The sequence below is a fragment of the Myotis nattereri genome (assembly GCF_964212035.1).
Source record: "Myotis nattereri genome assembly, chromosome: 3".
Lineage (NCBI taxonomy): Eukaryota > Metazoa > Chordata > Mammalia > Chiroptera > Vespertilionidae > Myotis > Myotis nattereri.
The window spans coordinates 8,584,357-8,611,290 of record NC_138077.1 but is presented as its reverse complement, the minus strand read 5'-3'; the positions used below and the strand labels follow the sequence as shown (position 1 = coordinate 8,611,290).

General features: G+C 58.1%; 2 protein-coding genes across 2 annotated transcripts; both read left to right on the top strand.

Annotated features, from left to right (window-relative positions):
- Positions 1-332: 332 nt before the first annotated feature.
- Positions 333-15,047, top strand: DNMT3L (DNA methyltransferase 3 like; the record flags this gene model as incomplete). Its single annotated transcript, XM_081085273.1, is given in 12 exon segments — positions 333-452; positions 765-809; positions 1,831-1,910; positions 1,987-2,099; positions 2,935-3,106; positions 5,225-5,312; positions 6,319-6,407; positions 7,197-7,272; positions 7,759-7,898; positions 12,742-12,827; positions 14,883-15,019; positions 15,022-15,047. Coding segments are annotated over 12 exon segments (1,158 nt in total). The 5' UTR covers positions 333-346.
- An 8,310-nt stretch (positions 15,048-23,357) lies between these two features.
- On the top strand, positions 23,358-26,615 carry ICOSLG (inducible T cell costimulator ligand). Its single transcript, XM_081085722.1, has 3 exons — positions 23,358-23,705; positions 24,629-24,928; positions 26,364-26,615. Exons 1-3 carry the CDS (start codon positions 23,378-23,380, stop codon positions 26,594-26,596), a joined length of 861 nt encoding a protein of 286 aa, XP_080941848.1. The 5' UTR covers positions 23,358-23,377; the 3' UTR covers positions 26,597-26,615.
- Positions 26,616-26,934: the final 319 nt, after the last annotated feature.

The window sequence follows — 26,934 nt, the reverse complement described above, 5'->3', positions numbered from 1 at the left end:
TGGAGGCGGCGGCTGCAGGGGTCTTAGCTCTGGACCCCTCCAAGGCCTCTCCCTTTACTGCTTGCTGTGGCGATGGCGGGGGGGGGGGGGGGGGGGCCATGGTAGGGAGGGACCTGGCACAGGGGCCACACCAAGCTCTCAAGGTTGGCACTCACCACCAGCCTTCCTGCCAGGAAGACCTTCCTTGGGGTTGGGAGGGGTGGGTGTCACTGTGGAAGGTGGGCGGGGGCCGAGCTGGGTGCTGGGACCCTTCGCCCTTGCCGGGGGGCCAGGGGCTCCAAGGCAGAGGCTGTGGGACCATTTCCTCCCCCTGCTTGTGCCTGTCCTGTCTCCTGGACGGTGTCCAATGGCAGCTGCCCCAGACATGGACCCCGAGGCGGAGTGCAGCATGGACATCATCGTGGTGGGCTCCAGTGAGCAGTCGCCCACCCCTTCGCCCGAGCCCCGCAGAGGTGAGGGCTCCTTTGGGTGCCGGGCCCATCGCTTGGGCTGCCAACCCCAGGCCTGGGTTCCAGGCTTCTCGAATATCCACAAGTAGATCAGATGCTAGGGCAGGGGCAGGGAGGGCCCCACCCAGGGGCTCTCCCCACCCTCAAGCTTGGGGGGGTAACATTGCAGGAAAGGTAGGTAGAGGCCACGGGGTGGGGGTGGGAGTGGGTCCTCTGGCTCCTGTGGCTTCAGAAAATCAACGTGTGACACTCACTTGTGGCGTGTTTAAACGACAGGCAGGTAGGAGCAAGGCCCCACTTAACTTTCTTTTCCAGATCTGATTGCATATGAAGTCAAGGTTAACCAGCGAGCCATAGAAGGTGAGTGGTCGCACACATGCCCACACCCCCAGGTAAAGGGGATGTCAGCCCGCTCTGGACCCGCTGGCTGCAGCCTCACACAGGCCTCCATCCAGGAAGGAGGCAGCGGGCGTAGCTGGTGCCCTGCTGCTCATCTCCTGCCGAGGGCCCCAGCCCCCATGGCTCCATTTAAGGTACACAGTTCAGGGTCTTACATTCCCGGAGTTGTGCAACCATCACCACTATCTAATTTTAGGACATTTTATCACACACACACCCAAAAAACCCAGCCCCAAGTCATTCCCCATTCCTCCTCACTTCCCCCTTGCACATGAGACAATCACAAATCTACTTGTTTCCTCTGCGGCTTTGCCTGTTCTGGAGTCCTTGCATTTCCATATGCAGTTCAGGATCAGCTTGTGAACTTTTGCGCGCGCACACAGAAGGCAGCAGGGATTTCGAGAGGAAAGTGTAGTTCAGTTTGGGCAGGCGCATCCTTTTAACAACATTCCGTCCGATCCATGCGTTAGGATCACTGAAGGAGGGACGCACGAGGCCAAAGGGGTGAGGGATTATGAGTTCATTAGGTCCTCGGGACACCGGAAGGGCCGAGCCCTAAAATGGCGCCAGCACCCAGGGACGGGCAGTCAGAGGTTTTCAAGGACCGAAGGCGAAGGCGGGCTTTTTCTGGGCGGAGAGTTCTCTGGGCGGGTCCAGATCCTAGGAAGGTCCTGGAGGGGAGAGATAATGGTCTTATTAGCAAGTGGAATGTGGTCTTAGCAAGTGGAATGTGGTCTAAGCAAAAAGGGAATGTCCTTGTGACGGGGCCTAAGGGTCAGGCCCCAGGGAGGGGGTGTCCCTTCAATTATTTGATCGGACTTCACACCATGACCTGGGCTTCCCAGTTATCCAGATTTTCCTTCCAACGGCGTTTTGTGGTTCCCGTGTAGGGGCCTTGCACCTCTTTTGTTAAATGTCTCCCCAAGTCTGTGGCTCTGCCTGGTGGTGTCGTGACCCCGTTGCCCCTTGGCTGTCCCCTTAGAGCTGTGCATCTGCTGTGGGAGCTTCCAGGTGTGCAGGCAGCACCCCCTGTTCGAGGGCGGGATGTGCTCCCCCTGCAAGGTAAGCCGGGAGCCGAGGGGCGGCTGGGGAGGCCCCTGGGAGCAGAGGAGGCACTGGCTGCTTGGCTCTCTCCCAGGACAAGTTCCGGGACTACTTCTTTCTGTACGATGAGGACGGGTACCAGTCCTACTGCTGCATCTGCTGCGCGGGACAGACACTGCTCATCTGCGAAAACCCCGACTGCACGCGGTGAGGCGAGGGGTGCCCGGCGGGGCCCGGGTGAAGGCCAAGGACCCTGGGGTAGTCCATCCTTCTCAGCCACGCACCTAAGAATGGGGGGGGACCCCCCACAAAGGGATGACTCTCTCCAGAGCTCTCAATTTCCATCTCACACATTTCATTTGATGTCGAGCCTGGACATATGGGAGGTGGGGCGTCAAAAGACTTGTTTCCAATTTTTCTCTTTATTATTGTTCTCGCCAAGACGTAGCTGCTCCCCCAATCATGATGGAGGGTGGACACCCTGCACCCTTGGGGGCTGCTGGTCAGGGCGGGAGGAAGGGGGAGACAGGCAGGGGCATGTTCATGCCTCCTTACATGCCAACATGAGCTCCATTCATAGTCCCCTCCTCTTCAGTCCCCTGGGGCTATCCTTGCACTTGCCTTCACCCCCCATGTCTTCCCCCCCCCATCAACCCCCCCCCCCGCCCCCCGGCCACTGATGTTGGAAAAGCTTAACTGTGTCCCAGGCTCCAGGGTTGGGGGAAGACAGGTGGCTTAGGAGGTTCTCTGAAATCTGTCCTTGCCCATAAACAGTCCACTGTCTTCTGCAGATGGCTTGGTTCCCATCCCTCTAGGTCCCTGAGAGGGACAGCCCCCCACCCCTCTGGTCCACAGTGTCACCGTCCCACTGTGTGGGTGCAGACGAACAGGGCCAACTTTGTCTTTCCCAGGAGCCCGGGTGTGGCTCTGAGAGCTCACTCCAAAGCGAGGGCAGGCTCTCCTCGGCCTGCAGGCGGCCCGTGGTGTCCGTCGGTGGCCAGAGCGAAGTCACCTCAGTCACTGGCTTTCTGTGTGGCTCTAGGTGCTACTGCTTCGAGTGCGTGGACACCCTGGTGGGGCCCGGGACCTCGGGGAAAGTTCAGGCCATGAGTAACTGGGTGTGCTTCCTGTGCCTGCCCTCGCCCCGCAACGGGCTGCTGCAGCGCAGGAGGAAGTGGCGGGAGCGGCTGAAGGCCTTCTATGACCAGGATCCGGTAAGGAGCCGCTCGCCGGACAGGACGGACCGGTGCCAGGGGCCCCAGCTTCGCTGGCTTCCTCTGGCCACTAGCTGCAGGATGCCCACCTGCTCTGCTACAAGGTGGCACGAAAGGCCTCTAAGCAAATGTGCCTTCTCTCTGACAGCAGGTTCCACGAGAGATGGTCTGCTTTCCAATTAAGTTAGCGGGCGGTGGGGCTTGTGCCGAGCCTGGGAACCAGGTGTTTGTAGTGGGCAGGGGATGGGCACAAACGCCTGGGCAGCCGGCTAGACCAGGGCCTCTCGAGGGCTGAAGTCACAGCCAGGAGCCAGGATCTAGGCAGCAGTGGGCTCATCACAGTGGGATGAACTGTGACCCCAAAAAAACACATCCAAGTGCTGACCCTGGGGCCCGTGAAGGTGACTTGTTTTGCAAATCGGGTCCTTGCCAATGCAATTGAGTTAGGGATCTGTGTCTCCTGGATTAGGGTGGGCCTGGAATGTGTCATAGAGAGAAAGGAGAGGAGACTGGAGACGGACACAGCGGGAGGGCGGCCGTGTGGCTCTGGGGAGAGAGGTCGGAGTGTGGTCTACACGGCCAGGCCCCAAGGACTGCCAGCCCCTCAAGACGCTGGGGAGAGGCCTGGGTCAGAGCCCCCCTCAGACTCTGAGCGGGAACCAGTGCCGCTGACACGTTGATTAAAGACTTCGCCTCCTGAGTAAATTCGTGGCCACACAGTTTATTCCCATTTGTTGTGGTTGTGCTGGAAAACTAAGACAGGAGGGCGAGGGCGGGTGCTTGGCGATGCAGCAGTGGACAGTAGGGGCCCACAGCCAGAACCGGTTCTGGGGACTTGCACACAGAATTGTCGGGCCCACCCACAGGGGGCACAGGCGGGCGTGCCGTCCCACCCTCTCCCTGACACGGGCTGGGGGCAGGTGTGCATTTACAACAACCTTTGCAGGTGTCTTTATGGTGCTTTTTGGGGAACAGGCACTGGTACTCCTCATAGAACCTCCTTGGGGCCATCTAGTGGCAGAAACCAAGGACGACCCAGGCTTGCAAGTTGCAGGACTTTCCACTTTGCAAGAACATGAAGTTGACATTTGGAAGCGTCCTTACGCCAGCCCAGTGCCAGGCGCAGGGGGCAGCAGCTCTGCGCCTGCAGTGCAGCCGGGGACCAGGACACGCGCCCCACAGTGCCCATCAGTCACAGCTGCCCCTGTGCCCATGGCCCACCCAGTGGCAGAAACTGTCCACCTCAGTGTGGGATGACCAGGCTTACAAGTTGCAGGAGGACTTTCACTTTGCAAGAAAATGCCCACACTCCTCGGCGTGGGCACACCTGCCCTGCCCAGGCTCCCCTGCCCATTCACTCGCTGCCTGTGTGGGTGCTGTCCTGTCTGCTTGCGCCCAGGCAGACCCTTCCTCGTGTGGCTTGGGGTTCCCCTGCCAGCCTCCCACACAGGCAGACCCCCCACTCAGGCCTGGTCTCGACAGTGGGCGGCTTGATTCCTTGCTTGCAGGAGGCCAGGTTCCCCCCACGTGCACCTCCTGGGGGCAGGGGTCTCTGGGGGGGCTTGTTTGCCAAATGGATCCACAGTCTCCCGGGCGTCCTGGGAGGGAAGGGAAGGGCAGGCATCATCCTTTGTCTCTGGTGTGGCTTCTGGCTTCTTCGTGGCTGAGACAGGGCAGAGGTCTCGGTCCTCGGCCTGGGAGGGCCTCCCGCTAGTGACGTTCAGGGTGCTAGGTGGCTTGGGGCTGCACTCGGAGCCCACACAGGAAGGAGAGGAATGGGGTGGAATAGGTTGCGTGTATTCAGAAGCCCCCGATGTGAGGCTCTCCCCAAGACATGCACAGGAAGTGTCCCCCACGGAACTGTCTTCCTCACACAGGAAGGCCACACCTGCCTTCCTTTCTAGCGATGGTCTGGGGAGGGTTCAGTGCAGGAGGCCAGGCCTGGGGGTGCGCAGTGAGGTCAGGGCGGGCCAGCGCCTGGGCAGGGGTGTCCCAGGTGTGCCTCTGCTCAGGGGACCCCTCTGCTGGCCAGAAAGGAGCCTCCCTGTGATTCACGGGCTCTGTAACCACTTCCGCCCAGAGCGTCATCTTTTCTTCTTTTCTTTTTTTAATAAATAGGAGAGTCCCCTTGAGATGTATAAAACGGTGCCTGTGTGGAAGAGAGAGCCAGTCCGCGTGCTGTCCCTTTTTGGGGACATCAGGAAAGGTGAGTGTGGTGATGCGCCTGCCTATCCTAGGGGTGTGGGGGTGGGGTGGGGGTGAGGGGGTTGTTAGAATGTTCCCAGTGTCACACTTGCTGAGCACCTGGGGCGACTCCAGGGGCTGAGGCTCCCTTGGGGGGTGGGGAGAGGGTGCAGGAGCCCTGGTGCTCACTTGCTCAGGAGTCGTGCCTTGGAAAGGAAATGCAGACGTTGGCTCTCTGCCCACGACCACCACACACAAAGTCCACTTCAGATACGAGCACACCCCTGGCCACCTTGCAGGGCTGCCCGCCCCTCCTGGGGCTCCCAGCACCTTCACTCGCACTGCTGCGCTCCAGCCTTGCCCCGGTGTGCCTCTCCGGACCCCCAGCTGACCGCCCCCTGCTGGTGCCGTTGGATATCACAGATTCTTCTGGGCTCTGCAGCCACAAGAGTGAATGCATGGAAATACATCCTAGTCCCAGGCCAAATGGCATGGGAACCCGCCCCTCTTCTGGCCTGTGCCCCCCGCCCTGAGCAGTGGTCACTGAGCCTCAAGCACCGAGTCACGCCAGGGGCTGAGACTCACAGTGGGCACAACTTCCAGCTGAAGGCACCCGGGAGCCAGGCCACACCCCCGCCTTCATCTCCCGCCAGGGACGCATCCCCGAGCCCATTTGTAAGGTCCTTTCCGGGCTCTTCCTGTCCCCCCCGCCACAGACTCTCCAGGGCAGGGCGGGCCGGGGCTCCAGCAGCCCACCCACCGCGTCACTCAGCCTGGCCGGGTGCCATCTGGATTTCCTAACCCAGGGTGCGGCCGACATCGCACAATCCGCCTGACTTTCTCAAATCAGTACTCGGGGAGTTTGCTTGCTTCGCTTACAATGCAACACACCTTCATCCTTAGTCCCTCCTCAGTCCCCATCGAGTCGCTAGAAAGATAAAGCTTGCTTGTCGGGTCATTTGTGGGCCTTTTGGTTCCGGTTGGGCTCAGAGTCAACGTGTTCTGTGCCTTTATTTTTCCTCACCCAGAGCTGACGAGTTTGGGCTTTTTGGAGAGTGTTTCTGGCTCAGGAAGGCTGAAATATCTGGATGATGTTACCAACGTGGTGAGGAGGAACGTGAGTACAGCGTGTCCGTCCAAGCGCCAAGATGGAAGCGGGTGTGCACGCGGTCCCGGGTGGGGTGTGGGCAGGGGGATGCGGACAGCCCAGGTGCTGCCCAGATGCTGCCCAGCTCTGGCCCCAGCCTGGCCGACGTGAGGGTCTCACAGGAATTGGCACTCGTCCTCACAGTTGCTGGCGGTTCGCCCTGCAGTAGGAGAGATGAGAGGGGCATTTTCCTGGGCCCCACACTGGCCACAGCCCAGAGCAGAGCGATCGGCCAAACCTCCTATTCAACTTGCTGGAATCCAAGGGGCCAGTCCCACCACCGGTGATGGTGCTGCCCAGAGAGGGGGCGAATCCCCACCCCCCTCTAAAATGAACCCGGGCAGATTGAAAACGTCCCTCAGACACACATTTCCACCATGAAATGTCTTGGCTCCTTGAAGGCCATCTCCTATGTCCTGCCTGAGGCCTCGGACCAAGTGCCTAACAGCATCCAGCGTGGCTGGAGCACTTCACAGCCCGAGTCCGGGGTCAGTGCACTGACGTTCCCGGGAGCGACCTGCAGGGTGACGCCTGCCACGGGCAGTCACTCGGGCTCCCACCGGGGAGGGCCCGCCCCTCCTGCAGCGATGACAGGCAGCCCCGAAAGTCCCGAGGCCGATGGTGACTGACAAGGTCACTGGTGGGTCTCACCCGGCGGCCTCACTGCCCGCCTGTGGGTGCCACCGCTGGGCACACGGGAGCCTGCTGCTGGGACAGGCCGCCCACACTGCACGCGTCCCCCTGTCCCGTGTCCTGCAGGTGGAAGAGTGGGGCCCGTTTGACCTCGTGTACGGCTGCACACCTCCCCTCCGCCAGGCCTGTGACCACCCTCCAGGTAAGAGCACCCTTTGCCCCAATACTTGGGCCCTCTCATCCCAAACTCCCCCCGCCCCATGGCCCTCTGGGAGGGCGGAATTACAAACTGACAGCATTTTATAAAAACAGCTTCATTGGGGGATCACTGATTGATATCCATTGGAATGTCCATGTTCAGCAAGTACCATGTGATGTGCTCTGACATGGGTCCCCTGTGAGGCCATCGCCCATCCCAGGCCCCTCTGACCCTGTCCTGCCCCTTCCACCTGCAAGCCCTGCCTCGTTTTAACAGCCTCTGCGCCTTAAAGCCGGGCGCTGGGTGAGGCTGGGTCAGCACACTGGGTGGCAGCCGGCCCTAGGGGCACAGAACTATCCTGGGCAGGAGTGGGCGCCGAGGGCCCAGACCGGCCACACGGAACGGGTCCTTCCGCAGTCCCCACCCCTCCCTGCCCCTGTGCCCGTGCCCCCCCACCGGGCAGAGCCAGACGCGCCCGATGTCCCCCAGGCTGGTACCTGTTCCAGTTCCACCGCGTCCTGCAGTACTCGCAGCCCCGGCCCGGCGGCGCACAGCCCTTCTTCTGGATGTTCGTGGACAACCTGATGCTGACCGAGGACGACCGCGTCATCGCCACACGCTTCCTGGAGGTGCGTGCGGGGCGGCCTCTGATGCCAGCCAGGCCGGCCTCCTCCAGAACACTCAGCCTGGGTCTCAGGTGGCGGTCTAGGGTCTGACCCCTGAGGCCTCGGGTTTCAGGGTTCACAGGGACCCTGGGGGTCGCCTTGCCATTAGGGCATGACCCCTTCACGGTGGCCTCAGAGGGTGTCCCCTTCACGCTACGCTCAGGATACACCACCGGGCTCTCCACCTGTGCACACGCGCACACGCACACACGCACACACCACGTACACCACCGTATGCGATGCACAAACGACTGGCACACACTAACATATAATCACACACACACACACACACCCTCCGACTGGCACACACTAACATATAATCACACACACTCACACACACACCCTCCGACTGGCACACACTAACATATAATCACACACACACACACACACACACACCCTCCGACTGGCACACACTAACATATAATCACACACACACACACACACACACACACACACCCTCCGACTGGCACACACTAACATATAATCCCACACACTCACACACACACCCTCCGACTGGCACACACTAACATATAATCCCACACACTCACACACACACACACCCTCCGACTGGCACACACTAACATAATCCCACACTCACACACACACACCCTCCGACTGGCACACACTAACATAATCCCACACTCACACACACACACCCTCCGACTGGCACACACTAACATATAATCCCACACACTCACACTCACACACCTTCCAACTGGCACACACTAACATATAAGCTCACACTCACACACACACACACCCTCCGACTGGCACACACTAACATATAATCCCACACTCACACACACACCCTCCGGGCACCGACAACTGTGTTTTCTCTCCGTGTATCTGAATCCTGACCCTGAGGGCAGCCAGGACTCAGGGCCAGCTCTGCCCAGGGCTGAGTCCCTCCCCGGTTGAGCCTGGTGTCCTCTCCTCACAGGGCGTGCGCTCCACATCCAAACGTAAGGCCAACAGTGCCCTTGCCGTCCTGACCCCCATCTGTCCAACCTCCAGCCTCTTGGTCACCTCCAGGGTTCTTTATGCAAATGCAGCGGCTCTGCCCACGCTGCCCTCCTCCTCCTCCTCCCTCTCCTCCGTGTCCTCCTCCTCCTCCTCCTCCTCCTCCTCTGTGTCCGGCTCATTTTCCCAGAACCAGATCCTCCCGTACAGAGGACCTCCTCTTTCCTTGTTTTAGTTTGTGTTTTGTTTCGTTTCACTTTCCTCCGTTTGACTCTGCATGGACATAACAAATGAATGAACCTGCTCCGTGCTGGGGTAGGAGGTGGTTTCTAACCTTTGCTCCCATAGGCACGGATGCGATGAGGCGCGTGTGTGAGTGCTTGTCACTTCCACAGGGGGCCCGGTGGCCTCGGGGCGGCAGGGGCAGGGTTGTCCTGGCCCCTGCCCCCTCCCCCCTGCCCGCTTTCCTGGCCCTGCCCAGGTGGCACCAGCTCTCTGGTGCAGCTCTTGTTGCTTTTGTCCAAGTGCCCTGTAGCAGCTGGGATCTTCGTCTCTTCTAACTGGCTTTGCCTTGCACATAGGAGGCTATTGATTGCTGTGCCTTAATTTTGCTTCTGCTGCCTGATCGAATGACCTTCTAATTTATCGTAGTTTTCAGTAGGTTCCATTAGACTTTCTAGGTGTTTGAGCAGCTCACCTGCCACTGGAGACGGTTGTTTCCTTCGAGTTTTACACCTCGGGCACCTTTCTCTTGTCTCCTGTTGTTGCCTCTGGGGCAACATTGAATCACAGCAGAGGTCTTTCTTGTCCCTGACTTCCATGGAAACGCTGCCAGTGTTTCCCCGGCTAAGCTGACGCTGGCCTGAGGGTGAGGTTGGTAGATTTCACTAGGCTAAGGAAGTTTCCATCGATTTCTATTTTGTGAATAATTTTATCAAAAATAGCTGTTGGATTTTGTCAAATGTTCTTTCTAATGTCAATGGAGATAATTAGATAATTTTTCTCTTTCAAGCTACTAATAAGATCCTATATAATAAAAGGGTAATATGCAAATCGACTGGACAGCAGAACAACCAGTTGCTATGACACGCACTGACCACCAGAGGACAGATGATCAATGTAGGAGCTGCCCCCTGGTGGTCAGTGTGCTCTCAGGGCTGGCGAGTGCAGCAGTGGTGGTGGGAGCCTCTCCCACCCCCACAGCAGCGCTAAGGCCGTCAGTCGGACATCCCCGAGTGCTCCCGAACTGTGAAAGGGCTCAGGCCAGGCAGAGGGACCCCCTCCCACACCCCCCACCAGTGCACGAATGTCATGCACTGGGCCTCTAGTATAATATATTAATAGATTTCCTAATAATGAACCATGCTTGCATTCCTGGAAAAAAATCCACTTAGTGGTGCATAGTGTATATTCTGCTAACATAACGTATTGCTGAATTTTGGGGTTTTTGCTGTGACCAGCATGAGAGAGAGAAGTATGTGGTTTTATTGTTTTGTGCCATCTTTGTTGGGTTTGGGTACCAGTGTTAAGCTTGATTCATAAAAATTATTTGGAAAATTGACAGAATTCTCCTGTGAAATGGTCTGGCTTAGTTGTTTTTGCTGTTATTTTATATATTTTTTCCCCAATATATTTTATTGATTTTTTTACAGAGAGGAAGGGAGAGGGATAGAGAGTTAGAAACATCGATGAGAGAGAAACATCAATCAGCTGCCTCCTGCACACTCCCCACTGGGGATGTGCCCACAACCAAGGTACATGCCCTTGACCAGAATCGAACCTGGGACCCTTGAGTCCACAGGCTGACGCTCTATCCACTGAGCCAAACTGGTTAGGGCTGTTGCTGTTATTTTTAAATGGGAGTTAGCTCTTCTGTGGGAACAGAAATCTGTAAGGATTTTTTTGGAGATCAGTTTGGCAAGTTCTGTTTTCCAGTTCTGTTTTCCTAGAACATGACCCGTTTCATTTTAATTTTAAAAAGCTTTTCATGGAGTTGAGCCAGGTGGCCTCGCAATTCTTGTACTTCCCTGTCTGTACTTATTTCTCCTTCTTAAGGACTCTGGGATTTTCAAAACACTAACATGTTGCCACATAACAGCAGTCAGGTAAGCAAAAATCCTGATTTTTATCGGTTTTTTATATGCATTTAATAGATCCAAATTGGTTCCAAATTAGAAGTAGCCAAAAAAGGGAACTTCTCTTATTTTACTTTTTTTAATGGACATTGTTGGCTTTGTGTGTTAGCTTTCCCTAAACCCTTCATCTCACTACTCTCGTCTCTTCATTCTTAATCAACTTAGGTGTGGAAATCAACCTCTTTTTTTTTAAATCCTCACCCAAGGATATTTTTCCATTGATTTTATTTTTAGAGAGAGTGGAAGAGAGAGGGAAAGACAGAAAGAAACATTAATATGAGAGAAACACATCCGTAGGTTGTCTCCTGCACGTGCCCTGACCAGGGCCCGGGATGGGGAGGAGCCTGCAACCAAGGGATGCCCTTGACCAGAATCGAACTCGGTACCCTTCAGTCCGCAGCTGATGCTCCATCACTGAGCCAAACCGGCTAGGGCTTCCCTTACTTGCTGTAACTGCTCCCATCTTGCTGGGGAACCTCGTCCCTGCTGGTGGCTGGGAACATCTTAACCTGCTAGCTGTAGGCACCGTTCCCATGGGCTCCGGCCGCTGACGGTGGTGCTGTCTCTCCTCCCAGGCTGGCGCCGATGCAGGAGGAGGCTGTGTGTCCAGGGTGGTGGGGCTCAGGAACGGTCCGCATGGGCCTGTCTGGGAGGTAGAGTCAAGGCCACCTTTCGTTGTGTGTTGGGGGATGATGACCTCTTGCCTCAGTTTCTCCTTCATGCCCCTCTCCCTTCTGAGGCTCCTCCTCCCAATGGTGGAAGGTCTGTCCCTCCTGTTCTCTCCTCCCTTGTCCTTCCAGTGCCTTTTAGGGAGACAATGACTCCAGGGCCAGGCGGCCACTTGCGCCGTGAAGCAAAGGTCCTTTACGATAGCCTCCTCTGCCAGCACCACGCTCATGTCCCTGAGACACACACCCCTCGGCACAAAGACCACAGACTCTTTTTTTTTTTTTAATATATTTTATTGATTTTTTACAGAGAGGAAGGGAGAGAGAGATAGAGAGCTAGAAACATCAATGAGAGAGAAACATCGATCAGCTGCCTCCTGCACATCCCCCACTGGGGATATGCCCGCAACCCACGTACATGCCCTTGACCGGAATCGAACCTGGGACCCCTCAGTCCACAGGCCGACGCTCCATCCACTGAGCCAAACCGGTTTCGGCAACCACAGACTCTTGATCTGCATGGCAGTCCACCTGGTGCCTGAGCTGGCAGGGCGTCCCTGGGTCACATGACCCTGGGAACAAAACACCAACAACCAATTAAAAGTTTTAAAATAATATCTCAGTTTCCCCTCCCTCATTAGGGATTTATAAGGAAAACTAGGGGCCCAGTGCATGAAATTCATGCATGGGTAGGGTCCCTATGCCTGGCCGGCAATCAGGGCAGATCCGGGCCTTCTGGCTGCAGCCCAGGCCTTCCTTCGTTCTGCGCCAACCCCTGGTGGTCAGTGCACATCATAGCAAGTGATAGAACTCCCGGTTGAACTCCCAAGGGGACACTTTGCATGTTAGCCTTTTATATATAAAGGTAAGATGTGATGTGCAGCAGTGTGGACTGGGGAACGCAGACAGTCTGGGAAGACTGTTGACCCAATTCTGAGGGCCACACATGGTTCCCACGGTGGCCAAGGCCTTGGGCCACCCCAGGGGACGGACAGAGGCTATTGTCCAGGCCACCTGTATCCACAGCCGATGTTTCCACCCCAGACAGACCCCGTGACCATCCTGGACACCTGTGGCAGAGCCGTCCGGAACGCCGTGCATGTGTGGAGCAACATCCCGGCCGTGAAGAGGTATTTCCTGTGCACTCAAGCCCTTTGGGAGCGAGGAGGGACACTGGCCATCAAGGAGACAGGAGTCTGAGGGGACAGGGAGCCAGCCATGCCCAGCAGTCTCTCTGCCCAGGTCGGGACCTATGTCTGGTGGGTGGGTCTCTGAGGCAACCCCAAAAATTCTGGGCGTGCTCAAGGTCAGGGACACCCCTTCCACTTTGGGGACCTTCTCCCCAAAAGCTGTTGCACGAACGCTCCTGAGGTTCTCACCCCAGGACTTTGCAGGCTTCGGCAGCACAGCCCACCCTACAACCCGGATACTCACCCTCACAGCCCCGCTCACTCTCTCACCCCCATTCATTGACACACACTCACATAAGCTCCCGCACTCACACCCCCCCACTCATTGACACACTCATATAAGCTCATGCACATTCACACACACCCACTCATTGACACACACTCACACAAGCTCTCGCACTCACACACCCCCACCCACTGACACACAATCACATAAGCTCTCGCACTCACACCCCCCCACCCATTGACACACAATCACTCACACAAGCTCCCGCACTCACACCCCCCCACCCATTGACACACAATCACTCACACAAGCTCCCGCACTCACACACCCCCACCCATTGACACACAATCACATAAGCTCACGCACACTCACACCCCCCCACTCATTGACACACTCACATAAGCTCATGCACATTCACACACCCCCACTCATTGACACACATTCACACAAGCTCTCGCACTCACACACCCCCACCCATTGACACACACTCACACAAGCCCACGTACACCCCTCCGCACCCACCAGACACTCTCCCGACTATTCCTGCTCCTGAGCATTCTCTCTGCTCCACCTCCTCCCGCAACACCCCCTCCCGCTGGGCCGTGTCAACCTGCTCCTGGGGCAGCCGCTCCAGGACACCTGCCCGGGCTCCCTCTCATCTCATCCCACACGGTCCTGCCCTGGAGGGAGCAGCTGGCTCCTCCATGGCACCCCGCCCCGGGCAGCCCCGTGTGAGTCACTGACGCATCTTCGGGGGCAGCGGGTCCTGTCTCCTCCCCACAGTGGCTGCTGGAGCCTTTCCCACCCACCCCAGGCCCAGACGCTCCCCTCGCCAGGCCCACGTCCAGCATCAGTGTTAGGTGCGGCTAATGTGGGGCGGCTTCCCGGGCTGTGTTTTCCCTGAAGCCAGGACGGTCATTCTGCGGGTGGTGCTTACGCCTGTTCTCCTGCCCTGCCCACCAGCTGGCTCCCGCCCCAGCTGGTTTCCGGAAACGGGCTGGAAGCCCCTGCTTTGAAGGGCAGGTCCGCTCAGGCTCCTGTGTCCTAACGGGAGGAGGGGCCCCTCGCTGAAGGCAGACTTCATCCTGCTGAGAGGGTGGGCGGCTGCCCTGGATGGCCATGTCACCCCTCTGCCAGACAAGCTTCCCCGGGGGGGTGTGTTGGTGGGGGGAGGGGGGTTGCCAGGAGGAGCCCTGCATGTTTCTGGCGCCTCATCCCTGGCCTTGCAAAGTGAACCAGGGAATGTGTCTGACGGCAGTGGGTGCCTGGGAGCATGAGACACAAGTGCTGGGCGCCATGTTCACGAAGCCTGGAGTCCCAGGGGTTGCATCGCATTGCAAGTTGGGGTCCGGCGCTCTCCCCACCCACCTGCCCCTCATGCGGGGTCTGCAGCACGGCTGCCACAGGACCCCTGGGCCCTGCTCAGGTCTCGGTCTTGGGTAGATCAGGATTCCTTGGGAATGACATTCTTCTCTGTGGGGTCTCTCCATGATGCCTTCTTCTCCCTGAAAGGGGGACTACCCATGTGGGCCAAGATCTGTCCTGGGGGACCCTCGGCCTTTCAGCAGCTTCTCACAGGACCGAGGGAGGTGGGAGGGGTGGGGCCATCTCGTCCCCTGAGGCCCAGGACATGCAAGCAGGAAGGGGTGTTTATGGGAGAGACTGAATAATCTGGAGAGACCGGCACCAGCCAGCCCCCCGCCCATCACCGGCAGCCCTGCCCTGAGAGCGTGGGCTCCGTGGGTGACAGGCTGCCCTCTCCCCCGCAGCAGGCATTCGGCCCAGGTGCCCCCCGAGGAGCTGTCCCAGCTGGCCCAGGACCGGCAGAGAGCACGGGCCGCTGCCCCCGGGCCGGCCTCGCTGGTGAAGAAGTGTTTCCTCCCGCTGAGAGAATATTTCAAGTATTTTCAACCGAACTCACTTCCTCTTTATAAGTGAGTCATTATACCGCGAAAAAAGAAAAAAGACCTTTCTTAGAACTGAGATAACTTTCCTGATATTGTCTCCACTGTCCTCTTCAAATGATTATTTCATTTGCTTGACCTTGGGTTTCCCGTGGTGGCCCCAGACCCCTCTCCCTTTGGGTCTGGAGATGTAGCCGCCGCCCCTCCTCCCCACCCCCACCCTCCTTCCCGGGAGGGGGCGAAGTGCCCGGCATCTCACCAGGGACAACACCCTGATGTCCCAGTGCACGTGTGCTGCTGAAAGTGTTTCTGTGTGCTGTGTGAGGAATTAAAAATACACTTACTACGCGGGCCAGTGGTCATTTTTGGCGTTTTGATGTGTACGCACGGCCTTTATGCTGTAGGACACGGGCTGTGGGTGAGAACGACGAGCAGGACACTGCCCAGGCGCCTGTGGCAGGCGCTCCACAGGTGCAGGCGCGATGCTGTCACGCGCCACGCACCCGGCTGGCAGCCGCACAGCAGCCCAGGCCTCAGCAAAGTGCAGGACTCCGAGCTTGGTGAGCAAAGGGGGGGAGAAGGGATGAGGAGACAGCAGTGAGGTGGAGGCCAGATACCCTAACCCTAACCCTAACCCTAACCCGCTGTGCAGGGTGCAGTCTTCCCGTCCTCACTGGGCTCCGGGGAGGGGAGACCCTTGCAGAGCATTGGTTCGAGCTGGAACCTAAAGGGATCTTTCCAGATTAGCCAGGAACCCCCCAAAGGGACCTCGGCTGAGGTCACTGACTACTCAGCTTGTCCTGGGCATGACGGCCAGGGCTTGGTACTGTGCGTGGGATGTAAGACACTTTGTGGAAGAAAGGTTGGGCTAAAGTTGGATCTTTTGTTGAAGATTTTTAAAAATACGTACATTGTTAAGGAGATTAGCTGTGTCGTGGCTCATTTTCTCTGTCAACTTGGCTGGGCCAGGTGCCCAGACATGTGTTCGAACATTGCTCTGGGTGAGATGAACATTTAAATCGGGGGACTGAGTAAAGCAGACCACCCTCCATACGGTGGTGGGTGCCGTGGTCTGAACGTGGGTTCCCGAACCACATTCATATGTTGAGGTCCTAACCCCAACATGAAGGTGTGAGGAGGTGAGGCCTTTGGAGCTGACTCCAAACTGAGATCAGTGCCCGAATCAAAGAGGCACCAGCGAACCTTCCACCGTGTGAGGACCCACGAGAAGGCTCCTACCTGACTGTGCTGGCTCCCCGACCCCCCACTTCCAGCCTCCAGCGCCCTGTATGTGGTGCTCTGTTCTAGCAGCCTGATGGGACCAAGACAATGGGCCTCCTGCAAGCCACTGAAGGAACCAGGGCTGACCTTGGCGTTTTGCACCACCTGTGGGCTCCAGTGTCCTTGAAATAAACTCTCTCTCTCTCTCTCTCTCTCTCTCTCTCTCTCTCTCTCTTTCTCTCTCTCTCTCTCTCTCTCTCTCTCTCTCTCTCTCTTTCTCTCTCTCTCTCTCTCTCTCTCTCTCTCTCTCTTTTTCTCTCTCTCTCTCTCTTTCTCTCTCTCTCTCTCTCTCTCTCTCTCTTCTCTCTCTCTCTCTCTCTCTCTCTCTCTCTTTCTCTCTCTCTCTCTCTCTCTCTCTCTCTCTCTCTCTTTCTCTCTCTCTCTCTGTCTCTCTCTCTCTCTTTCTCTCTCTCTCTCTCTCTCTCTCTCTCTCTCTTTCTCTCTCTCTCTCTCTCTCTCTCTCTCTCTCTCTCTCTCTCTCCCTCTCTCTCTCTCTCATATAATGATACTAAGGGGAAGACCCAGATGCTCCCCTAAGGCTCCTGGGGGTGAAGCCTCCTTTTTTCCCTCCTCTTCCTGTCCCTCCTTTTCCTTCCTCTGATTTAGAAGCTCTTGAACTAGATTATTTCCTAAAAACAATAGGATTTATTGGAAATTTTCCTGCTGTAATGAGCTCTGTGAGTCTAAAAACGTCTGTTGCTCTTTTTTTTTTTTCTTTTTCTTTTTTGCATTATGTTCTTGCTCTTGATATCTTCCCGGTTTGTCACAAAACATTCCTCCTGAGGGTTTCCTGGAGGATCTCGACACTTCTCTAGCCCAGGCATGATGCTAACATGAGGGGAAATGTTTTGATCTTCACGGCGGGTGGTAGAATTTTTCTCAGGCAGGAAGCAGTCCTTGTTTGGGAAATGTTTTGATAAGCTGAAGGCATTGGAGAAGGAGCCGGGAAACTGTGTGTCTCTGGCCACGCACTCAAGATACGGTGCAGACAGCTCTGCCTGAGACCAAGAGGGCGTCTGGCCTCTGAGAAGGAGGAGAGGAAATTCAGGGAAGCCAGGGGAGGAGTAGGACGAGAAGAGAGAATTTATATATATATAGTCCTGTTGGTTTTGTTTCTCTGGAGAGCCCTGAGATACAGACGTCTTCATTGGTCAATGTGAACCTCGACAGTGGACAGGACAGTCCTGGGCTCTGAGGCAGGTCCTATGTCCAGGGGCTAATTTAGCAAGATCTGCAACGAAACCAAGGGCAGTGCGCGGCAGCCCCAGAAATGCAGAGGGGGCCAGGGGACGGATCATCCAGGCACAGATAAGACCTCCCTGGGGATCAAGCGGTGGCTATGCCCTGGAGGGCTGGCTCCAGGATGCTTCCACTCCAGGAACTGAAGCCACAGGGTTCATCCTAATTACTGTCCACTTCCCATCAGAGTGCTCCCAGGAAGGCCAGAGCCCCTCGGGACAGCTTTATGCATTCAGTTCGCTCACAGATACCTGGAGATCCCCTCCAGCTATTTAAACCCCATCCACAGAGCCCCTTTCTGGGACGCTCTGAGTTTGGCTGAAAGTGGCCCCTCTGGCTTCCACATCTACACCCAGAGCTTCAAGTCCCCGGCATGAGCACAACTTCTACTTGGTCCCCAGGTCTGCCCAGCTATTCCTCCAGGCCGGGTTCTCTCCCCACTGCCCCCCACTGTGGTCTTTTCCCATTTGTCTCAAAGCTCTGTAATCCTTGCCCTGACCGGTTTGGCTCAGTGGATAGAGCGTCGGCCTGTGGACTGGAGGGGTCCGGGTTTGGTTCTGGTCAAGGGCATGTACCTTGGTTGCAGGCACATCCCCAGTCGGGGTGTGTGCAGGAGGTGGCTGATCGATGTTTCTCTCCCATCGATGTTTCTAATTCTCTATCCCTCTCCCTTCCGCTCTGTAAAAAATCAATAAAATATATTTTAAAAAACAACAACAAAAAACTGTAATCCATGCATTAGCTCAGCTGCTTTATGAGGGACACCTTATCACTCTCCCTTCACAAGGGGACAATGCAGGCACAGAAGGTTAACTTTCTGAGGTCACACAGCCCCTGAATGGCAGAGCTGGGAGAGGAAGCCAGCATGCACTTCTCCAGTGGGGGGTTCTGGGGCTGGCCTTGGTCCCACTCCTGGGGTGCCCCTCCCTCCATGGCAGCTGCACTCCCTGCCACTTCACTGCCTGCGCAGCGCACAGTCTTTTCCTGCCTCCAGAGTTCCCCACTCCGGTGCGCCTGGTCTTCTGGGTCTGGGGCTGCCCGGGAAGCAGAGCTTGGCTCCTCCCGCACCAGCCTCAGCTCCTGCCAGCTCTACCTTGTGGGCCCCTTAAAGGCCTCTCCCCTGCCTCCCACCTGCTTTGGGGCAGTGCCCAGGCTGCACTGAGGGCTCTTTCCCTTCTTAGCTCCACAGGGGGGTTCTCCCTCCCCCAAGACCCGCTCCTCCTCAACAGCCCCTTAGATTGTACATGGGATCCACCCCTTCCCATTCAGCATCCCTGAGAGCAAAGCAGGGGTTCATCTGGAAGCGGGGAAGTAAAATGACAGCCTGTCAGTGAAGCCTAACCAATCGGAAAGCTTCCCGGATTAGAGGGCGGGGCTGATCGCCGCCAGGTGGGGGAGAGGAGGCGCACCAGCCCCGTCCTCCTGCCCCGTCTGCGGGAGAACCCGAGGCCGGCCCTCCCCAAACTCTGTCTTCCTTTGCCAGCTGCTGCCAACCCATGGGGAGAAGAACCGAGGCCACAGAAATCAGGTCCCCTGCAGCTCCACTGGGACTGATGAGCTGTCCCCGTCCCTCGCCCCTGCCTGCATTTGCTCCAGCTGCGGCCCTGGGCAGATTGGTTTTCTGGCTCCAGGAATGGGGTGAGTCCGGTACTCACACCCGCGCGCCATTTGATGTATGTCCACGCCCTGCGCTCCTAGCCAAATCTTATATTTCCTTCCCCCCCTCCCCCCAGTTCAGATGATATCTGCCCTTCCTGTCCCCCGTTCCTACTCTCCACTCGCCCGGCCGGGTGGAGCCCAAGTTTGAGAACCGCAAGTCCACCCCCTCCTGGCAGCCAGCCAGCCCTCTCGTCCAGGCTTGTCATCTGCAGCCTGCGTCCCGTCTCCCAGCAGCTGTGCACTGAATCTGTGGGGTGAGTGACAACGTGCAGAAGGTGGCTGGGGCCAGGGAGGCTCCTTGGCTCCGCCCTCCCCTTCACCTGGCCTCTCCCGCCCCCCAGAGGCGGGCCTCTACCTCTGAATCAGCCTGGGCGCCCAGACACACCCCTCCTGCCTGCATCACGGGTACCTGGGCCCCAGACCTGAGCTGGGGGCCTTGGATCCCAGGCCCTTCCCGGGGCCTCTGCAGGGAGGGCACCCTGTTCCCTCGTGGCCCCACCTCCCTCACCTCCCTCACCTCAGTGGCACACACCTGGCCCGTGAGGGCGGGAGTGGGGAGCACTGGCCCAGGGGGCCCAGAGGGCTGGGCGGGGAACCGAGCAAAAAACAAGATGGCCAGGTCTCACCACCGTGGAGGAGCCAAGACCAAGTGGTGTTCACGCGGCGGGCCTTTCAGAGCCTTCGATGTGCAAACGCGTTGCAGGACCGGAGAGCAAAGCTGGGGGGCAGGAGGGGTACACCCAGGGCCTCCCCTCCTTCCATCCATCCATCCATTCATTCCAGGTGTGAGCTCACTTCACCTGAGAGCTGCAGGTACGGGGCGGGGGGGGGGGGGGGCGGGGGGAGAGGGGGGCCTAGGGCGGGAACCTGGGGCCGCAGGGGCGGTCTGCGCGACTTCGGGGGGCAGCACTTAGCCTTCCAAGGCCCTTCCACTCGGGCGGCCCTTCCACAGCGCGCACGGCCGCCCTCCCCTGGGGCCCACTCCCCACAACTTCCCGGGCACCTGCAGCACCCACGCCCGTGGCCCGGCGCCCACGGGGCCCACTTGAGCGCCTGAAGACGGGTGGCCGAGCTTCCGTTCCGAGGCGCTCCGCCTAAGGCTGGGGGCGGGGCGGGGCCGTGGGCGGGGCGGGGCCGTGGGCGGGGCGGGGCGGGGCGGGGGCGGGACCGAGCCCCGTTCGCCTTCCGCGCCAGAAACTGGTGTCCAGGCGGGCGCGCAGCACACAGTCGGAGCCCGGCTCGGCGGAGGCGGAGGCGGCGCGAGGTCCCTGCGCTCCGAGGTCTCCCGCGCCCCGAGGTCTTCGCTTCCACCATGAGGCTAAGAAGGTGAGAGCCATTGGCCGGGCCCTGCGGGAGCCGGGAAAGAAGCGGAGGCGTCACCGTAGGGAGCTGGGTGCCCAGGAGGGACCGACCCAGGGCGCCCCGACGGGGATCGCGTCCGGGGACGCACTCATCTGGCGGCGGAGCGGCGGGTCCGCGCGGAGGATAGGCAGCCAGGAGCCCGGCGGCATCGGGCAGGCCCGGCACCGGGCATCGGGCAGGCCCGGCACCGGGCATCGGGCAGGGCGGGCGGGTGCGGTTACCTGCTAGTCGGTGGCATCCGCCCACGAGTGGCGTGGGGACCGACGGCAGTGTGTGGGGCGGAGGGCAGTGCGTGGGTGTGCTAGGAGGCGGGTCCCTGGGAAGGGAAGGGAAAGCGCTCGCTCCCCCCACCCCTGCCTCACTCCTTGCCCCTCCCTCCTGGCCCCAGAGGACTGCCTGGTGGAAGAATGAAGGATATGATACCTCTAGGCCAGCGGTGCCGCCCTGACTCCCAGAACCCATGGGGATTCCCCCTCCCCTATCAGCAGAGCCAAACTGGGAAGGTGGGCCTGGGTGGGGTGGGGGGTTGGGGGGGCAGCTTTGTTCCTAGCTTTTTGCCACAACACCACCTTCAGGGTGGTACGGCTAACAGCCTTTGACTCCCTTGATAAACGGGTGAGGCACCTGGTCCCCAGGTTCCCAGCCACACAGCCCACAAGCCTGCCCACACCCGGGTCCCGCAGCCCAGCCTCCCCAGTCATACATGTGGGTAGCTTTACAGTGTTCTGTTTGCTCAGAAGAGAAAAAAATCGTACTAGACTGTCACAGCCACCAGCCACCCTCACCTGGGAACCGTGCCCCAGACTGTCTGACTCAAGGAGGGTGGGCTGGAGCGGGAGGCAGGGTGGTGACGGGGTGCAGGCAAGGGTGGTGGGCCGTGGGGGGGCAGGTAGTGTTTGACAGCAGGGATCCGAGGACCAGGGGGAGGTACAGAGAGACTCGCATGCAGGCAGCACCCAGAACAGTGCTCACAGGAGCCCAGAGGCCCTGACAGGTGCATGCATGTGCCTTGGACCCTGAGCACAGACAGGGGGGCCTCGTGAGCACCCGTAGGTGGGCTCCATGGCAGAGAAATGGGGGCCACAGAGGCGTCCTCATAGCTCTGTATTTTAGAAGGCTGCTCTGGCTCAGAGGAAGATGGCTGGAGGGGTCAAGACTGGAGGTGGTCATCACAGCTGACCCCACAAACAGGAATGGCGGCCCCAACAGGGACAGTGAGAGAGGACAGCCCTACCCGCAGGCTGTGGCCTCCGTGGGGCATGGGGAGCCCCTGGTGGCAAGGGACATGCCTCTACAGAGTCAGACGACAGCTGTCAGGGGTGGGGCAGGGGTCTCTGCCCAGAGCTCAGTTGCTCACAGCATCCTGGGAGGTGGTAGGAGGGGGTGGCTGGGTTGAGGGCACCAGGAGCCTGGGAGTCGGGGAGCTTTCACCCCCGCAGCCCAGCTGCCCACCGGCTGGGAGGAGCCTCCCGTTTGGTTTCAGAATGAGTTCCTTCTTCAGAGGGTTGTCCTGCAGCTCCCCGACTGCCACTGGGCATCTTAGCTCTTCTCTTTCTCCCCCAAACTAAATGCAGCTCTTGCCATGAATACTGTGGAAGTGTTTTTGTTCTGATTTCATACAATTTCTTGGACCCTGTCCCTGTATGGCTAGGTCACCAGGGTGTCCTAGCTGTGGCCTTGGGAGTGTCTTTCACTACCTTTATCGCACTTTCATCATCGTGTTGGGGGGTTAACATGGGGGCTGGCTGGTTGTGGGGCATGCTGGCCCCTCGGGACTTGCTGCGCTGGGCAGGGAGGGGGCGCCTCCTGCCGCAGGGGCCTGGCTGATGGGCTGGCTGTCAGTGGGTGTGTGACCCGCTCCTGCAGTGGGCAGGCGTCTTCACCTTCTGGAAGAAGGTGCCTCACCTGCCTCTCTGGTTCCTTTCCAGTGCTGGCCTGCTCCTCCTGCTGCTCAGCGGCCTGCAAGCCGGTAAGTCCGACAGCCCTTATCGTCCGGAGGCCAGTTCCCAGTCCTTCGGTGTGGGGAGTGGGGCCACGGGGTGCAGGAGTCAGCGGGGGCCTTGCCACAGCCCTTCTTGTTTTTCCAGGGACTCCTGTGAGGTTGCTGGGCCCCAAGCCTGGGTCACGGGTGGGATTGAAAGCCACAGAGGGGTCGCTTGTCTAGACCCTGTAGCTCTTGTTTTATCTGCGTTAGTTGGGTGGAGGCGGAATGCACCGCCTCCCGCGTGTTTCAGTCCTCTGCCCTCCCGAGGAGCTGGGAGCAAGGAACAGGGATGCACCCAGCTCGGGGCGAGGCAGGGCAGAGCGCGGCCACTTCTCAGCCCTCCAGGTGTTGGCACGGATGGGAAGGCCAGTCTGGACACGTCACGTGGGCCTGCCTTGGCGCAGTGCGAGCAGCTTTATAAGTCTGTTGTTGAGAAACTGATGTTTTCTTTTAAATGTCTACATTTTTACAAAACCCTTTCAGTTGAATTAAATATAAGCTCCCAAGAAGCAGCAGTCAGAGCGCAGCCTGGTCCCAGGGGCCACCCCTGCTTCTCCCACCACTTGCCTCTTCCATAGTGACAGGAAGTCAACATTAGACAATACATCGCAGGAGCTTTCCACAAATTCCGAATTTTTAAAACATTGCATTCCTATGTGTATCTCAGGAATACATTCCTTTTCTACTGAAATGAGTCAGAATTGGTGTGTGAGAGAGTTCCCCCAAACTTCCCCCCACCCCCAGAGAAACTTCGCAGGCGAGGTAAGAGTCAACCTCATAAAATAAATGCATTTTTTGAATCACTGCAGATAGTCAAGGAAAAGAAGTCAGAGCGATGGTGGGCAGCGACGTGGAGCTCAGCTGCATTTACACCAAAGAAAAGAGTTTAGATTTAAATGAACTTTATGTTTATTGGCAAATCACTGATGCTAGCGGCAAGCCAGAACCTGTGACTTACTCCCTGGCCGGGAACAGCTCCACCGGCCATTACAACAACCGGTACAAGGACCGGGCCCAGATGTCACTGGACAGCATGAAGCAGGGCAACTTCTCTCTGCGTCTGTACAACATCACCCCGCAAGACGAGCAGAAGTATGACTGCCTGGTGTTTAGGAAGATGACAGAGCGGATTTTGAATGTTACGGTCACGTTGCACGTGGCAGGTAAGGGCGTTGACGCTGACAGCTGACTTCATCCCAGCCCCTGGCCTGGAGTAAGCATTAAGGAGACCCGTTTTCTGGCTTGTTCACCTGATTCTTTCTATGAAGGAAATCCCAGTCTCAAAGAGCAGCCTTCTGCTTCACTGTGCATGAAGCTGAATTGGTTGAAGCATCAACCCGTAAGAAAGTTTTTCATAACCAGAGGCTCCCTGGTCTCACAGAAATACTCCTAATCTTGCTGTCTTTGCCTTGAATGAGCCAACTCAACTCAAACTAGACATTTAAAATATATATATATATATTTATTGATTTGAGAGAGGGAGAGAGAGAGAGAGAAACATCAATGATGAGAGAGAATCATTGATCGGCTCCCTTCCCCACACCCCATACTGGGGACCAAGCCCAAAACCCAGGCATGTGCCCTTGACCGGAATCGAAACCAGAATCGAACCTGGGACCCTTCAGGCTGATGCTCTACCCACTGAGCCAAACCGGGCAGGGCTCAAATTAGATTTTTGAGATAAAATTAGGAAGGAATTTTGAGATCAGAATTTAGGGAGAAAATGAAAGCCAATCAAGATGCTCAGGGCACTGCTAGTTCAGAGATGGGCGGTTCCTTTCAGCTGACGGCAAGCTCTCCGTGTCACTAGATGCAAGTGGCCGGCCTCTTTGGAATGGGGAGTGGATGACAGCCCCTGCCCGCAGGCTCAGTAACTCCCCTGTTGGAGTGGGAGGGGGTGACCCTTGGGCAGAACAGGGCCAGTGTCCGCTGCCCAGACCAGAGCCCTGGTCCTGTCTCTCTACCAGGGCCAGGGGCATGGCGGGCCGCCTCCCCTCTAACCTGGCCCTGGGCCCCGACACTGGGTACCCCTCCATTTCTGACCTTTAGAACCTGGCACCCCTCACGGCCGTTTCTCCCCCTGCAGCAAACTACAGCATGCCCGTGGTCAGCGCCCCCACGGCCGCCCCCCAGGACGAGGAGCTCACCTTCACGTGCACGTCCAAGGATGGCTACCCCCGGCCAAACGTGTACTGGATCAACAAGACAGACAACAGCCTGCTGGACGAGGCCCTGCAGAACAGCACCGTCTCCCTGAACGCGCAGGGCTTGTACGACGTGGTCAGCGTCCTGAGGATCCGGCGCACCCCCCACGTGAACGTCGGCTGCTGCATTGAGAATGTGCTGCTGCACCAGAACCTGACTGTCAGCAGCCAGAAAGGGAGCGGTAAGGCCCCCCAGGATCTGCATGCCCGCCCCATTCACGGTTCTGGGTCCGGGATGCTGGGAGATCCTCTCAGGCAGAAGACAAAGCTCCTCTGAGGTGACCCGGCAGCGGCATCAGAAAGGGGTTGGAAGGGAGAGGGGGGAAGAGTCAGGTGGAGATGGGCACGGGGCTGGGTGCTCAATGCACATGGCTTGACTTCATCCTCACTCATGGGGCCAGTTTGGTGACCCATTTCGCAGAGGAGGGACTGAGGCTCTGAAAGGCTGTTACAGATCAGAAGCACCAGGGCGAGGCAGCAACAGTGTCAGGATTGAGGCCCACCCACCTGCACTGCCCCCACCCAGCTTTTTGCTTTTGGGTGTGTGCCCCCTGAGAAGACTACCCTCCCCCCCCGTCCCCTCCATCCCCCCCCCCCCCCGTGCTAGGGGTCCAGCTGTGCCTGGCAGGGCCTGAGGCCTCCCCGTGGAAGGGGCACAGACAGGTGACTCCTTTGTAGAGGCCACGGTCTCTCTCCATCTGTGTCCCTGTCACCGCGTTGAGATGAGAGGTGGAAGGCGAGGTGCGCCTGTGGGCCGTGCCTGCTGCGGGACCTGTGGGGCTCGGTGCACAGGGGGAAGCACAGGGCTCCTCGTTCGGGACCTACAAGAACCCGCGATGGTGACCGCAGAGCACTGCCCCAAGCACAGGCCCTCTGGTGCGGCCCCGGGAGCTGGCAGGGGTCTCGGGCCTTGAAGCTGGCCCTGACCTACAGTGTGGGTGAAGCATGTCCCCCGACTGTCTTCCTTCTGTTCTTGCGTTCCTTTCTGTTTCCTTGAGGTCTTCTTCTCCTCATACAGGCCATGTCTTGCAAGTCTGTTTGGGTTCGTTTTTCTTTGCGTCATCCCAGGAATCAGATCACCCCAAAGCCAGTGGCCTTGCCACCACCAAAGGGGGTTCTGAATCCAAACACAAAGATGGCGTCAGGTGTGGTCTTACACACGGTGGCTAGTTTTCCCCGGGTTTCGGTCTTGGGGACTGTTGCCTTCCCAGGGTGAAGGACATCAATGACTATTTGCTTCCACTGAAGTAGCCTGTTGGCCGTGAACTCCCTGGTTCGGATACTTACCGTGCCGTTCATGGTGAAGGTTGATCTTCAAGCAGTGAGGGAGGAAAAGAGCCACTTGGATTTTTTTTTAAAGTCAGCAATAAAGCCGGACCAAGAGTAAATTACGTTAAATGTGAAAAGCCAGGAAGAACCTGTGCTTCCTGCCACCACCCAGGGCTGGGGTTGCACATCCGGGGCAGGTGGGGAGAGTGGCCCCTGGGAGGGAAAGCCCTTCGGCCACCAGCTTCGTGTCTAAAGGCACCGCGTGATGCTAGGGAAGCGCTTCGGAAGGAGTGCTCCCCGCGTGCCTTCTTCCTCTGAAAGTCTGGGCTGTTTCCCTCTTTCTTGCAGAACCAACCCCGGGAACCACAGTCGGCGACACAGACATCCCAGGCGACGCTGAGGCGGGGAGGTCCAGGACCGTGGTGGCCGCCATCGCGCTGCTGCTGATGGTGGTCGTGGGGGCGGCTGCAGGCTGGTGGTGCAGGAGCCGGTGTCCTGGCCGCCGGGGCTACTGCACAGGTACCAGGCGGGGCGCGCGTGCAGCTGCTGGCGTTTGTTTATTTGGTGGGAATCGATGTTGATAAACTCTGCGAGGAGGTGGTTTCGTCTCAAGTGCAGTTTTAGTGGCGTTAGCATCCCAAGCGAGCACAGCTCCGCCAAAGCTCCCACGCGTGGATTTGAAGCCCGAGTCGGGGCCCCACGTTCCTGACGCCGTCTCCCAGGGGTGGGGTGCGGGGAGAGGATGGGCTCCGTCCGAATCTAGAGGTCAGGATGGAGTTCATTTCTGCGGGAGCCGAGCTGCCCATCGGCCAGGCCGCAGAGGGCGCCCTGAGTCCGGGCACAAAGCATCTCAGTGTGCTTCCCACGCTTCCCTCCTACAGAGCAGAGCGTCTGCCCTGAGAGCGGGGTGCCCCCTGGG